Source organism: Tursiops truncatus, chromosome 2 (assembly GCF_011762595.2).
Source record: "Tursiops truncatus isolate mTurTru1 chromosome 2, mTurTru1.mat.Y, whole genome shotgun sequence".
NCBI lineage: Eukaryota > Metazoa > Chordata > Mammalia > Artiodactyla > Delphinidae > Tursiops > Tursiops truncatus.
In genome coordinates this window covers 104795630-104811751 of record NC_047035.1, presented here as the reverse complement: position 1 = coordinate 104811751, position 16122 = coordinate 104795630, and the positions used below count along the sequence as shown (strand labels likewise).

Sequence of the window (16122 nt, the reverse complement as noted above, 5' to 3'; positions counted from 1 at the left end):
CTGTGAGCCTCTGGACAGCAGCTCCTATGCCATCAACAAAGGAGACCTTGCAAAGGTTATCAAAAGCACCCAAAGAGGGCCCCATGCCAAGCCCACACACAACGATGACTGCTACTAGAACACCAGAGGGCAGCATCCAGTGGCCAGGCTGGAATATGTTGGGTATTTATGGCAATAAAGTTCTGTGTGGCTACAAGCTGCCCTCAACTCAAACTGCAAACTAACCCTCCCATTCTTTGGAAGGCATTGAACCTCCCACTCTTCAGTAGGTACAGAAACAACTTCCAGAAGCTTGCACCAGAGGTGTGACCCCTGGTGTTGCCAGAGGCGATCTGGGGGGAGTTTAGTGTAAGGTATGTTCAAATAAGAAGTGAGTGTGTGGGTGTGCGTGCACGTGTGGGGTGTATTCTTTCCAGTAAATCGACAACGTGCACAGTGTCAGCAGGGATGCCTGCCAGCCGGCAGTTCAGCAGTTCCAGCTCGGTTGTGTTTTTGATTCCCAAACCCAAGTATGGAAGGCTCCTAAGCATCTGCGGCAGACATACAAGCGAAATCTGTCGCTTTCTCTGAGAAAATGGGTCAGATGGTCAAACCTGATTGGGAATTTTTCTCCTAATGAAGCAAGCTCTGACCAAGCAAAGTCCCTTGCACTGCCAACTTAAACATTCCCACCTTAAAAGGGCAGCCTCCAAACCCTCTGCCAGCCTTGTGCATATCATTTTTTCGGAGTGCAATAATAACAGATCTCCCGTTTTACTAAGACGGCAGACTCGTCAAAGTTCTCACACTCTGAGATCCATGGAAGGTTGAAATCAGCCAAGAGACTCTTCTCTCATGAGCTCTACTTTCACTCTGGCCGAGTCAGTTGCATCTCTTCCCCCATCTATATTTATCTGCATTTACTCCCCAATCTCGCTGCTGGCTGTATATCACATAATTATGTAATAAACCAATACAGCCCATAAACTGTTAAAATAGTCCAAAAGAGAGCTACTAAATGCTTCCTAATGGTAAATATTTACAAAAAGTTATTGAATTAGATATAAGCGAGACAAATGGCAAATACTGAAAGGAAAAAATAGTGAAAATGTAAAAACAGTCTGTCCTCAGAGTGCTTCATGATCATCTTTATATTCTCTTGCAGATGGTGTGGTTCATCCAACAAAGATAATGTGCAACCTTAACTAGGTGACCCACACCAGGGAAAAACATTGGTCCGGTATCAAAAGATTGGCAAATGAATGCTTAAACTGAAAGTTAAAATATAGGGTTTCAGAGAGGTAGTAGCGTAGATTCTTTACTTTAATTAACTTTGGGGGATTATCCAAGCAACAGTAAACCATGTTGATAGAGGGTTTTCCACTACTAATGGCTGCCGTTTTATTGAAAGGCAAATAATGTTTCAGGTGTTTTACATGCATAAATAGATTAGTTAAACTCTGACAAAAGTCCTTGGAAGAAAATATTCCAATATTCCAGTTTTTTACATATGGAACAGGAGGTTCAGCGATACTAAGTAAGTTGCCCACAATCATAGCCAACAGCTTAAGCCTCCTCTGTGGGCTCCAGAGACCATGCTCTTAGCTACTTAGCACCCTGGTCTCTCCAAGCTACCCTCTTATCAAAAGACGTACCATGTGATCAGTATTTGAGAACTTTCAGACAAAGAGAGGAATAAAATAACAGAAACACCCAATCAGATAATGGTAACAATGACCATAGCGGTGGCAGTCAATGTTTTAGAAATGCCAAGAGGCAGTGAAAAAGGGAAGGGGAATTTAATAAACACATCTAGAGGGAGAGGGATCTGGATTCAAATACAGCCATTCACTGAAAACTTCATTTTCTTACATAAATGTAAGCTGCTTCTATAAGTTATTCCAAAAGAGGCATTCTAAAGATGTTCCCCGGTCTGAAAATAAGTACACAAGTTCATGGGAGGCAGCCATGATTTGAGGAAAGGTTAACTGCTTCTCATCTGTCCCAGAACTGTCACCTAGTAGTCACACCACCACGGGCAACTCACCACCTCTCTAAGCTGATCTTATCACCTGAAAAGCAGATAGGATTCCTACCTAGGAATGGTTTTGCTCATATGAACCGAAAGCAATGGCTTGCCCCCTCATTCTTGGGGAATGAGGGCATCAATATGAACACACAAACAAAGCAGTGAAGAGCACATGTGGTGGAATAAAGGGGAGGGAAGGTACCGAGGTACAGCAAGGACGGTATCACCCAAAGGACACTGGAACACCCAGGTTTCCTGACCCCAATCTTTATGCTCAACCACCAAATAAGTAACAATAACATCTCAAATTTGGTATCACATAAAGTTCTCCAAGTGTGGTCCCAAGACCAGCAGCATCAGTACTACCTGGGAACATGCTAGATGTGTCAATTTTCAGGCTTTGCCTCAAACCCACTGAATAAGAAGCTCTGGAGGTGAGGCCCAGTAGTATGTTTTAACAAGCCCTTTGGATGAGCCTGACACATGCTAAAGGTGGAGAACCACTGGCCCAGTGGGCTGAAAGCTCAAATGATGAAGTTGGATACATTGAATTTAAATCCAGACTCAAAGATGAAAACGTCTGTGACTCAGAGTATTGGTCAAGTCCTGGATAACTGAGGGGATGATGTAGGTGGAAGAAAGCACTGGATGAGTTGGAAAATAGTTACAGTGGCAAGAAGTGGAGAGTGAAGACAGCATGGGGAAAGCACAGGAGAGGGTTTGAGGGCCTCAGTCACACAGTAGTTCTGTGCTCCTGAACCAATCCCAATGCCCCTTAGTGTAAGGACAGGAAATCGTCCAGAGGCTCACTGACAGCTCCGGGCTAGATACATTCAGAGGTTCCTGGTTTGAAAGTTCTGGAGTCTGAAAGTCGTTAGGGAGAGAGACATCAACCTCAGGAGGCTGCTGCTAGGAGGAAACAGTGAAGGCACCACTGAGTGGTCATCACCACCCCAAACTGATGAGAGCGCGCCAGGCTGTCAGGGGCAGGGGACAGAAGCCAACGATAGAGAAGCTAGTGCATGGGCAGTGGTGAGAAACAAAGCTGAAACGCTTGCTTCACCGTTAGTTTGAAAACAGAATCTACAGCCAAATTATTCTGACAAAAACGCACAGAACAACTCCAAAGGAGGAATATGTGTGTGAACAGATGCCAAGAGAAAAACTGACTTAAGACTTCCTACTGTGTCAAGAGCTTTGCTTGTTGACAGTAGAATTATCTTGAGTTTGTGGGGAAAAATTTCCAAGTCCACACTAAATTCTTCCTCAGAGATTCATACCCTGGGTTGCTGTGTTTTCTCAGGGAAATACTTTTGGGGAACATGCCAACAGGACAAGGGGGCTACGGTAATCTAGCAGGAGGGAGGTTTCCTCCACCTGCTAGCTCCCTGCCTGCCTGCACCCAACCACTGGACCATTTCTCCCTGTGACATACAGAGTCACGGAACCTTTCTGTCTGACCTCCAAGGCCCATTAATTTTGCCTTTACCACACGGTATATATCCAACCTCGGTGATCAAAACCTTTTATCACCTCACACACAGACTATTGCAACTGACTTTTTAAAAGACACGTTAACTGTGAAAACATATGAAATATAAAGAACAGTATATACCTCAATTTATATACCTATCATCAAGGATAAATACATGTTACCATGTTGTCATATTTGCTTTATGATTGCTACCTCTCCTTCTGTTTGTAAAGAACAAATGACAGATTTAGCTCAAGTCCCACACCATCCTTCTTCCTCTCCCTAAGGGTCGTCATTTTCCTGAAGGTAATTTCCACACATATTTTATCATGTTCCTACATCTCCTTATATCTATAACACAATATATTGTTTCTCATTGTATTTTTAAATTCAACAGATTCACCTTCTAAAATATCTTGTTTTCTCTGTAAAGTACTTTGCTGTTCTCATACATTAAAATTTGTGCCCATCTGGGACTTCCCTGGTGGCTCAGTGGTTAAGAATCCACCTGCCAATACAGGGGACACGGGTTCGAGCCCTGGTCCAGGAAGATACCCACGTGCCACGGAGCAACTAAGCCCGTGCGCTACAACTACTGAGCCTGCGCTCTACAGCCCGCGAACCACAACTACTGAGCCCCACCGCCTAGAGCCGGCGCTCTGCAACAAGAGAAGCCACTGCAATGAGAAGCCTATGCACCGCAACGAAGAGTAGCCCCTGCTCGTCGCAACTAGAGAAAGCCCACGTGCAGCAGAAGACTAAATGCAGCCAAAAAAACAACAACAACAAAAAATATATTAATTAATTAAAAAATTTGTGCCCATCTGAGAGACAGGAAATGCTATCTCCTTATTGATTTTGCATTCTGGATTGCTTATGAGGCTGAATATTTTTCCCTGTCTTTAGAAGTCAGTTGAATTTCCTTTTCTCTCAAGTGCCTATCTGTTATCTTGATCTTTTTTGCTTAGAAGGTCTTATTTCCTTTTTCATATTTTCTGGACATTAATTTGTTCTTGGTAGTATGCACTGCAAATATACAAGTTTCTTCTTTCATTCTGGGGCCTCACTCTTCATTTGGTAATGCCTTTTGCCTAGTATTTTAACTTGCATTAAGGCAAGTTCATCAACCTTTAGAACTCTTAACATCACCCTACATCAATAATGGAGTGTTTTAATTACTCTAGCTCTCTAAGAAATTGGGATAATTGTGTGAGTCCTCTATATATTTTCACACAAATACACATACACACACATATTTTTATTTTTCACAGTCCTACAGGTGAATACCGTGGTTGTCTGGATCTAGGTGGTAATAAGCTGCCTTTATGTATTGATCTTTCTGCCAGAGACTTTCCTTTCTATTAATAGTTCTAATTAGTTTCTTCATAGATTGAGTGAATTATCTATGTAGATAAACCTATCACCTACAACTAATGACAGTTTCATTTTTCTAACCCTGAAATCATTTTTTTCTTTCCTTATTGTGTAATTTACTTATTATTTAGTATCTGCCTCTCTGAACTAGAATATAAGTTCCATGAGGGCAGGAATGTTTGACTGTGTTTTACACTGCTGTATCCCTAATGTCTAGTGCCTACAGGTAGAAAGACATGTAATAAATTATTTATTGAACAATGAATTTTGCATTCCTGGAGAAACCAGTTACAAATTGCAGTTATGTATAAACACATGTCATGCTGGACTTTATTAATTTACAAATTTTAGGGAAGGCATCTATATTGAGTTTAAAAGTGTTACATGGTCTGTATACAATTTTGCTATCTTAATTCTGCTAGCTCCAAGTTAAGGTGACCAGTTTGGAGGTTTTCTTTTTTTTTTTTTTCCTCTTTCTGTTCTCTGAAATAACCTGAGCCTACTTTTTGTTTTGTTGTTTTTTCATTGGTATATTTTAAACCGCTAAGACTATTTCTTTCAAGATCATAGATCCATCCAGATTTTCTAAGTATCCATTTTTGTCTAGATTTTAAATATTTTGGCTTCAAGTTTTCATTTCATTCTCTTATGATGTTTAAAATCCCTATCTGAAGTTCTGTCCCCATTACTAATAATGTTTATTTTTGCCTTTTTCTTCTTTTGTTTCACTTGATCAAACTTCCCAGAAATTTACATATTTTATTAATTTTTTCAAAGAAGCAGCTTTGGGTGTTGCTAATTCTATGATTTCTATTTCATTATTTTCTCTTGACTAAAACATTTTCTTTCTTCTATTTTGATCTTGTTTTACTTATCACTCCCTGAGGGAAGTATGTTAAATTATTCCACTAAAAGCATGTATCTGGAATTCTCCTTGTAATACTGCCCATTTTTCCTTTTTATATTTTAAGGTAATGTTAGATGCACACAGGCTCACACCCTGGCGAATTAGCCTTCTATCTTCATAACAACCTTCTTTGTCTCTACTTATGCTTTGTTTGCCTTACAGTCTATTTTTTGTGACACTGCGTATAGCTTCTCCAGCTTTGATTTAACCAGTTTCTTGGTACACTATTTTATGCCTTTAAACTTTCCTGTGTCCTTAAACTTTAAGTATGTCTTATAGAAATACTATAGAGCTGAACTTTTAAAAAATTTCATCCAATGAGAACCTCTATTAACTGGTAAGTTTGATTTACTTATATTTGCTATGATGCCTAAGATATTTAGAAGTATTTCTCAGATCTTATTTTGTACATTCTATTTACTGTACTTTTTCTGGCTTTGTTTCTGTAAACCACCTTGTACAACTCCTACTATATTGGCCAAGTTGTTGGTATCACTTCTCCATTACCACCCCGCTCCCCATGACACACACACACACACACACAATCTGGTTTGGAAGTTCTACAATCTATTTCTATTCTTTTAGGCTAGCAATATTTGCCCAACATTTTACTATGAAAAAATCTCAAACTCACAAAAGTTTAAAAGAATTATAGAGTGAACATTCTATACCCATCACCTAGAGCTATCTAAAATTTTATCACATATACTTGATTTAAGGTCTAAAGTTTATCAGTGTACCTAATATTCTTTGATACAATAAGCCATAGAAGGCTTTGATCACTTCTTTTAAAAGTGAAGTATAGTCGATTAAATTATGTAAATTTCAGGTATACGACAGAGTACACCTTAAAATTTTTAAGTTTACAATTTTTAAAGACTGTACTCCATTTACAGTTATTATTAAAGACTGGCTATGTTCCCTGTGCTGTACCATATATCCTTGTAGCTTATTTATTACACACATAGTATCAATAGTTTGTACCTCTTAATCCCCTACCCCATCTTGACTCTGATCACTTTGTAAAGTTTTCTACCAGATTTTTAAAGGGCCTGAAGTTAGTCATTATTTTAATAGGTTTCATTGTTGTTGTTGTTTTAAGAGCTAATTCTTTAGATTTACCTTCTAGTTTGCCAAATTCTTCTGTCAACATTGCTTCTTGCACTATATTATTGCCACATTTCTTGAAACAATTCACAGTAGTCCCCAAAGCCTGCAACTTCTGGAATCCTAAATAGATTCCAACCATCCTGCTTTCAAAGTATAGTTAAAGGTTAGACCTTGTTGAAATTACAGGCACGTGTTGGCTCTCCAAAATAACAATTTCCTATGCTTATCGCCAAGTAGACTGTAGCCTCAAAAACAGCAAAGAATTAATCTACAATATCCCTTGTATCTTCCCTACACCTGGCACAACAGAGCACACATATGAAGTCCTCAGTGAGGTACCACATGGCATGCTTTCTGCAAGCATTTTCTGAACACAGGAGAGCATAAAGAATACATATGGTTACTAGATTGTGTTGGTTATACTTTATGCTCCCAACAAATGATAAAATCTCCCTCCCTGGGACTCTTTGGAGATGACCTGAAGAAAAGTGTCATGTATGTAAAGCACATCAGATAGGATTTGGGAGAACTGGCTGTTTCCTGGCTTCCAGCTTCCCTGGATCTGTTCTTTATTTCTGTCCCTATCTCTCTTGCACTTATTTTCCCCACCTGCAGAGCAGATGGGGGACACTAAATAATCCTTAAATCCCTGAAAACTCTGAAAATCTTTTAGTCTCTGCTTTAAATTTTTCTAAATAAAGACCTTTACTAAAGTGGTACTGAGTATAGAAATCATTAAAGGGTCTAAAGAAAGGTGAAAAAAATTCTCATAAAAAGGTCCGTAACAACTACCGTATGATCTAGCAATCCCAGTCCTCGGTGTATATCCAAAGAACTTGAAATCACTGTCTTGAAGAAATAACTGCACACCCATGTTCACTGCACCGTTATTCACAATAGCCAAGATATGGAAACAACTTAAATGTCCTTTGATGGATGAACAGATGAAGAAAATGCGTGGCAGATACATACAATGGAATATCATTTTGCCATAAGAAAAAAGGAAACCCTGCCATTTGTGACAACACAGTTGAACCTGGAGGGCTATATGCTAAGTGACATAAGCCAGACAATGACCAATCTATATGGTCTCACTTACATGCAGAATTTTTTTTTTTAAGCCATTTTCACAGAAACAGAAAATAGAATGGTGGTTTCCAGGGTCAAGGTAGGGGAGAGGTGAAAAGGGTAATGTAGGTCAAAGAGTACAAATGTTTCAGTTCTAAGAAGAATAAGAATCTAACACACAGCACGGTAACTATAGTTAATAATATGGTATCGTGTACTTAAAAATTGCCAAGTAGTTAAGCATTCTGACCACACACACACACACACACACACACACACACATTAACTATGTACGGTGACGGATGTGTTATTTTGATCTTACTAATCGTTCTATACGTATACATATATCAAATCATCAAGCAGTATACTTTAAAAATACATTAATTGTAGTTGTCAATTATTCCCAATTATTCGTCAATAAAGTTTTTTTTAAAAAGGTCCGTAGTATGCTGACTTTGAGCACAGTGCTGAACAAGTTTTCAAAAAATTAAAAGAAATAGAGTCATTAAACATACTTCCATGTACCTCACCCTTAAGCTATGTGACTAAAATCTCTGCCTGGCTTTATCTTCAACCAGGCTCTGTGGTAAAGTCCAACTTTTTTTTTTTTTTCCCCAAATGAATTGTTCAAAGCCAATAGTATATATGAAAGCTAGATGGGGAAAAACAAAGGCTGGCAGACACAGCCCAGCCACAGTCACCAGGGACAGCCCAGGGATATTATCGCTGAACAGTCTCAGACTATCCAACATACAATCAGGGAAATGTGACCTTGCTGTTTTAATTAAGAGGAGACGAATATCCTCAGGAAGTTCTACCTGTCGTGTACGTGCAATAATATACACAATTAAACATCTACATGAAATGAAAATCCCTCATTACCTAGACTAGATTTGGTCTAATTAAAGAGAAAATCAAATTCATATGGAAAAATAATTGCTACCAGGCACAATAAGCTTGTTTTAATCTGGAATCTGAGTGAGGATACACATACACTAGGGGCATGAGCTCCATACCATAATCTCAGAAACAAGAAAACTGAACAATTGCTTAACCTTGACGGCCTCACATTAAGAGAAGGAACATCTTTAATGGAGTGTAGGTGTGCAGCATTCGATAGCGCATAAATCGCAGGAGACAGTGTAAGAGCAATACCAGTGCTCTCACGCTGTCTGTAATCCCTACACAAGCAGTCGGTGGTGTAACAGTATTTGCTGTGATGTAGTTGTCACAACCAGTGACATAGCAAAGAGACCAAAGAACCTTGCGATCACATTTTAAAGTACTTTCTTAATCTTGCTGCATATTGGGAGACCAGTGAAAGAGGCAACTTTGCCCTCCAAGTAGGAATCTGTTTGTAAATCCCAGTGTAAGGAGTCAGAAGCTACCTGCAGAAAAATTCTATGTCACTGTGAACAAGCCACATCTCCTCTCTCTGCTTCTTCTTCCACATCTGTAGCTTAAAATATACTGCTTTCTCAATTCACAAGGGGGGCCCTGGGAATTATCTGTCCAAAAGCTCTAAAGAAAAGGCATGAATGAAATGACCATGGTAGCCTCATTTTTGGCACCCAGTGAATGGCTACATGTGGATCACCTTCTCATCAGGGCCAGATAGGCTCACAGTTACAAAAGCCTGAAACTAAACATTGTATTTTAAAAATTTTGGTTCATAAATCTTCTCTTCATTTTCTCCTATTCTTCATCAGTCACTCAAAGAAACAAACAAAATATGTTTCCTCCCTCCAGGGCTTAATAATTCTTGGTGTTATCAATTTCCATGGCCATAATCCACAGGTTTATGACACAAAATGTATCTGAGGGACCAACTGGGAGGTTAGAATGTGGCAAGGTGAAACTAGTAAAAGCTTGTGTGCATGTGGTTTTCTGAAAGGCATCTGGGGTGTCAGGACAGACAAAGGCAAGCTTCCGTGACTCCTGCAGGAAGGAAGCCAGACCAACTGGGTAGAAGTGGCCCTGAGGAACACTTGGCCATATGACCCGTTTGGAGAACACAGAACAAAGTCAATGACAGGACCTGCTCAGAGCCAGTCTCAGTCTCAAGGTCACTGTACAGAATACTGTAGGACAAAGCACCACTTTAGAAAGGCTCCCCAGGATACATTAACACAAGGGTAGAGGTTTTTTTTAGTAACAACTCAGTTTAGACCCAACAGCGTGCAGCCCAGGCATTCTCTGCCACTAGGAGAGAAGTCAGATTTCCTTTTTACCTTAGGGCACATGCTGGTCCCAACTATTTTCCACCAAAGTGAAAGTGAGGTCAAGGGCCAAATAAGCATTTTATTCTCTCCTCTCAACACACCCAGACACAATACAACAGATGACCTACTCTATGCATCTCACGTCGGCATATTCTACAGAAAAGCTGATGCCCACCCACCCCAGCTGGCATTCCTGTCAGGTCCCCACTACAAGCTGCACTCTAGGTGAGAGCATGGTATTGACCAGGTTAAGACTTTCTGCGGTGATTTTTTTTTGGCTCAGCCAAATGTTTCATCTGATCTAAGAAACAGCAGAAGAGAGAAAAGAAAAGGTGGGGAAAAACAGATAAAGGAAAGAAATGTTATCTAGACAAAATCCTTGGAAAGCCCAGACCAAACAGAGGGGAAAATGAACTCTGACGAACAGCAGCCTCCGTATGGCTGGGCTTGTCTGCTGGGCATTTCTAGGAAAACCAACCCGAAGGCCCACATTCGGAGGAGCCATGACGAATCCGGAGGGTTAGCTTTCTCTTGAACCCGTAAGTATTGAGCCACAAAAATTACCCTCATCATTTTATAAAAGAGAACCAAAGACCAGATGGAAGAGTAGAGCCAGTATTAATGTACGTACCACACTTGCAGAGCAATGAAGATTTCATAAGATTATAGTAAATAATGTGAAGCTCTCTCTTTTATACTCTGTTGTAATATTGGAGGCTTAAAAAGATATTAAACATGACAAAATTTGGTCCCATTCCCATAGGAATATCCCAAGGAGCAGGGGTTTCAGAAGATGGGGGAAGTGAGTTTCTCAAGTCCAGAAATACCCTGGACAACACCTTGGAGGGATGCCACAGACCCACTGGTCCAGTGGAAACCACATCCTGCCCGAACACTGGAGCAAGTCATCTTCAGTCATCCCAGCCCTGAATTTCCAGGCCCCTTGCTTTCCCCGAGACTCACAAATTTCATCACAGATTGAATCGAGTAAAAGCTAACAATCTCACAATTTACTGAAACCAGGCTGTACACACATTGCATAGCTAGCTCAAATATAAACAGTGAAGAGAAAAGAAGGCTAAAAAGAAAAACAAAAGGTCATTTACTCTAAGAATCCAGGCTTGTGTTTATGTTCCACATGAGGTCCAAACTGAATCTGGGCTTGAAATCCACCAAACTCACAAGCTTTCTCGAAGGAGACAGGGTGGGAGCCATTCAGGATATCATCCCGAGCCTGCAACACAAGAGGAAGCAAAAAGCATCAGGAGCTTGGAAGGAACAACACATTCTCTCCATTGCCATGTTCCTGCATCCCAGCGTACCCTCTCTGTGGAACAAGGGGAAACATGCCAGCCAAGCCAGAGTGAGGCATTCAAGACACTGTGAGTGATCGTAGCACAGCAGAATTAAGGCAGGGACTTCCCTGATGGCGCAATGGTTAAGAATCCGTCTGCCAGTGCAGGGGACACAGGTTCAATCCCTGGTCCAAGAAGATCCCACATGCTGCAGAGTAACCGATCCTGCAAGCCACAACTACTGGAGCCCGCGTGCCTAGAGCCGGTGCTCCGCAACAAGAGAAGTCACTGCAATGAGTGGTCCGCACACCGCAACGAAGAGTAGCCCCCACTCGCCGCAACTACAGAAAGCCTGTGCACAGCAATGAAGACCCAACGCAGCCAAAAATAAATAAATAAATTTATTTAAACAAACAAACAAAAAATGAATGAAGGCAAAGGGAAAACAAGTCCTTGCCCCAAACTGCCTATAGATGGAAGGCATCAGCAATGCCCAGTATATTAAAACTGAAGCTTGAGTGTAATCTAGGGAGGTCGAAGTGATCATGAAAAATACAGAGGCAAAGGGAAATCCTTGTATAATGACCAGATTCATAGAGGGGGAAACAGAAATGCAATATATTTTTTATGACCCTAAATGATAAAGCTAACAAAAAAATTATCTAGAAGTAAAATCAACCCAATCCCCATCCCAAAATATATAGAGAGAACAGATAAGAACTCAATACTGCAGACATTTGGGGAAAATGATCAGCAAATGCACAGTCCTGGAATCAGGAACCCACTGCACCTGAAGTCCTGAAGTTCCCATTTCCTGACCCCTCACTGCTGTTGCTATTTATTCCTTTTCTTTGTCTTTCCTTTCTCCAGTTAAATGACTCCTAGAGCACTCTCAGATGGACACTCTAACCTATGGCCCTGAGCCTTAAACCAACAACCATTTTCTTATTGCCCTGATATCTCCCTCCCTTCTGGCCTCCCAGCCTATCTCCTCCCAGCCCTCCTTCCATGCACTAACTCAGGGGTCAGCAAACTTTTCCTGTAAAAGACCAGAGAGTGAATAATCTACACCTCTGGGCCATGTGGTGTCTGTCACAACTACTGAACTCTGCTGTTGGAACATGACAGCTGCCATGGACAACACGTAGACAATTATGTGATACAGAAGGGGATTTACCAACGTGCAATACATAAATGAATGAGATGTGGTTTCAATAAAACTTTATTTATAAACACAGGTGACGCTGTGGATGCATTTTGCTGACCCCCCCCCCCATTATTTCTATAAGCTGATAGGCAGATAAATAAAAGGAGAGGAAAGGGAAAGGAAGAATGAAAGAAGTGAGAGTGAGAGAGAGACAGACAGAGAGACAGAGAGACAGAGGGAGGAAGATGTTTTCCTTGAGCCAAAAGAAACCTTTGGGACTGTCTAGTGCAAAGCCCACATCTTACATACTGAGTAACTGCAACTCAGATAATTTGAATGACTCGCCTGAGTTTAAACAATTAGTTAATGGTAAAAACGTAAAAGGTTACTGAGAGAGTAGTAGCTTTCAGTTAATAAGAAGTACTGATTTTCTGACCAATAACCATCCTTGTATTCTAGATGCGAGGTACGAAAGCTGTAGTGCGTGTGAAGTGATGAGCCAGGTAAGTGCTGTGAAGCCAAGCAGAGAGAGGCAGTAGTCGCCATGAGGACCCCACCTGGGAGGCAAACAAAGGCCCACCTCTGGATGGCCAGCTCACAGTGGACACCAACCTGTACCACAACCCAACCCGACTGGAAAGTGCGTGTCACAGACACGGCGAGAGCCGGAGCCCAGCTCCTGCCCACCACGAGCCATAGCCAGAGCTTCCGGAAAGCTCACCAACCTCAGCATCTGAGTATTCAATACTGTACCTGAACATAGAGCAAGTTCAGCTGCACAGGGTCTCTCGAGTCCACATTCTGATCAGAGTAAAAGAACTTCCGTCTAAGCAGCAACGTTTCATTTTCATCTACTCCTTGTTCTCTGAACGTTCGGCTGTGATCCAGCCAATTTACTGCAACACAAGACGACATATGAAAGAACTGTGTCGATTCTTCCTCTTAGTTCAAGGGGATTAACCCAAACAGCAGTGTGATGCAGACGTGGATTTCTAGGATGCTGATATCCAGTTATAGTTACTTCTTAGATTAGATCTGAGCTTTTTAACTTTGCAAAGTAACTGCACATGTACCACATGACACATGAAAAAGCAAATGAGGGAGAAATCCGCAGCAATTCCTCACTTAGTAAAGCCCCAGAATGAATCCATGTGCCTTCCTTGGGGTGGTGGGATAAGGAAAACAGTGCTTTATGCCAAGACAGTCAAGTTTGCATTTCCTTTTAAGTCAAGGCTGGTCTTTAGTCTGATCAGGTGAAATAATTTATAAACTCTAAGCATAATGAGTTACTACCTCTGATCTTAAGTAGAAAAGAGGAGGAAAATGAAAGTAATTGGGGCAAGGAGAGGACAGGCCACTAAGGGGTCGGGGAGGGTAGAACCTTGCCCATGGCACACCTGGAATCTCACTCATTTAGAAAACACTTCCCTGATACCTAGGTGCAAAGGGATGGATCACTCCTCTGCACTTCCCACAGCTCTCATTCCTACGCTCCTCCCCGGGCCTAACACACACATTGTGAGCAAGTATTTATTAGAAGCCTCAACTTTGGCACAGGGAATGTGTTGGATGGACCTCGTCTCCCACAGTACCTGGAAGAGCAACATGCACAGTATAAAAATCCTCAGGATTTGTCTACTAAGGTCTCATTTGGAAAGAAGTATGCGACTGTAAATCAAATGAGGCGAGAGAGAAAGAGAGAATGGAGAAAGGGTCAGAGGAAATGAAAACCCCACGGAAGATCAATAAACCTAATGCCAAGGGTGACATCTTCCCAATGCAGCACTGAGAGAAAGAACAGTGAAGGGAAGAGGCTGGGACGGTCTGAGTGAAATGTGCATGAAGTAAGATCCTTGGGGGTGGGGTGGTGTCAGGCGGTCAGGTGCACAAAGCACAGGTCTGGGGGACACATGGGGTATATATACTGGCTTTTCTGTATATTATTAGCTCTGTAGCCGTAGAAAAGGACCTTCCTACGATAGAATTATATTACTGTTTCATAACCCCTAAGGAAATAATGGATCTAAGTAATGATCACCAATGGCTGTTAACACCACAAAAAAGGAAACAACCAAATTCAACTTCCTAATGGAAGTACACAACACCACATAGGAGTCTTTATTTTTAAACACACATACATACACACACACACACACACACACACACACACACACACACACACACACACACACACACACACACACACACACACCCCTGATCAAGCCTCCAGATCTCAGGAATTAAAAGGGACAGATGAACATGTTACATGACACCACAGGTCATCTAACAAAATCCAGGATGTAGAAACTTCTATACAAGTAACAATCTGGTTTCTTCCCCTCAAAAATTATAAGGCAAAAATAAAACAGATGGAGGGAAACTCTTGAGACTAAAAGAGTTAAACAACCTATCATCCAATCTTATTTGGACCTTCATTTAAACAAACTGTTACAAAAAAATTCTTTAGACAGCAATGGAGAAGATGGGAACACAATGTGTATATTTCACCTTCAGAGATTACTTTTGAGATGTGAAATGGTATTATCATCCCTTTTTTTTTTTTTCCCTTAAGGGTCTATATCTTTTAGTGACACAGGCCAACATGTTTGTAGATGAAATAAAACAAAGGCACAACCACACACTCCTGTCCTGGGTCATACAGACGATGGGAGAGGGGTGAGGCTTGGCTGACCATGTGCCCGCATTACACCTCCTCTTCAGACACTCACGGTCATCATCCGTGTGAAGCTTGGCCTTCAACTTCTCCATCTTCCTCTCGTCTCGTAACAGCGTCCTGTCTTTTTTTAATGTACCCGTTCCTTCTTCTTTCTTTTCTTCAATTGTTTCTTGGATTAAAGAGTATTCTTCATAGTTTGTAATTCCTAAAATTATCAATTAGGTTATTATAATGGTCAGTGATTACATTGCTATCAACTCCTTTCATCCTGGGGCCTATAATACTCCAAGGAGTCCCTGGGGGCAAAAGATAGGAAAGAAGCCTTGCCAAGATGAAGGTCAGGGTCACCCAGGGAGCACACATCAAGGAACTGGCCACAAAGGAGGATCTTTGGCTAGTTAAGTCACACTCAAATGTCACGTTCAAGTCTCCTGACTAAGTTTTGAGTAATAAGAACAAAGTAGAGATCATACAGAGGAAGGCAAGACAATGTCAAGCAAGCAGTGTCTGAAGGAGCTGGGCTTCCTTTACATGATGAGGAAACTAAGACAGGCAAGGCCACTTTCTGAAGGTATTCAAGAGGCTTCACATAGAAAGGAGAGACAGACTTGTTCTGAGGAGACTAACAGAAGCTAGGAGGAAAAAAGATGCCTAAGAATTGTACAGGCTGTCCCCACGAGTCTTCAGGAGAGATCCTGGGTATCAGTGATGCTGACACAGAATCACAGCCGTGGGCAGGAGACTGAATTATATGGTTTTGAAACATTACTTTCAATTGAAAACTCCTATTGTTTTTGAAATAAAAGCTCTCACTTGTGACTCAGTGAGAAGTTCAAGTGT

General features: G+C 41.2%; 1 protein-coding gene across 8 annotated transcripts in view; it reads right to left on the bottom strand.

The window, feature by feature from the left end:
• TLN2 (talin 2) overlaps nt 1–16122 on the bottom strand; it is a 446949-nt gene that overhangs the window by 178106 nt on the left and 252721 nt on the right. For all 8 annotated transcript variants that reach the window (XM_073801108.1, XM_073801106.1, XM_033851753.2 and 5 more), the window contains 3 exons: nt 15335–15487; nt 13359–13501; nt 11270–11397 (listed from right to left, as the gene is read on the bottom strand). In XM_073801108.1, the coding sequence (XP_073657209.1) occupies nt 11270–11397; nt 13359–13501; nt 15335–15487 (424 nt within the window). The remainder of the gene's footprint in view (nt 1–11269; nt 11398–13358; nt 13502–15334; nt 15488–16122) is intronic.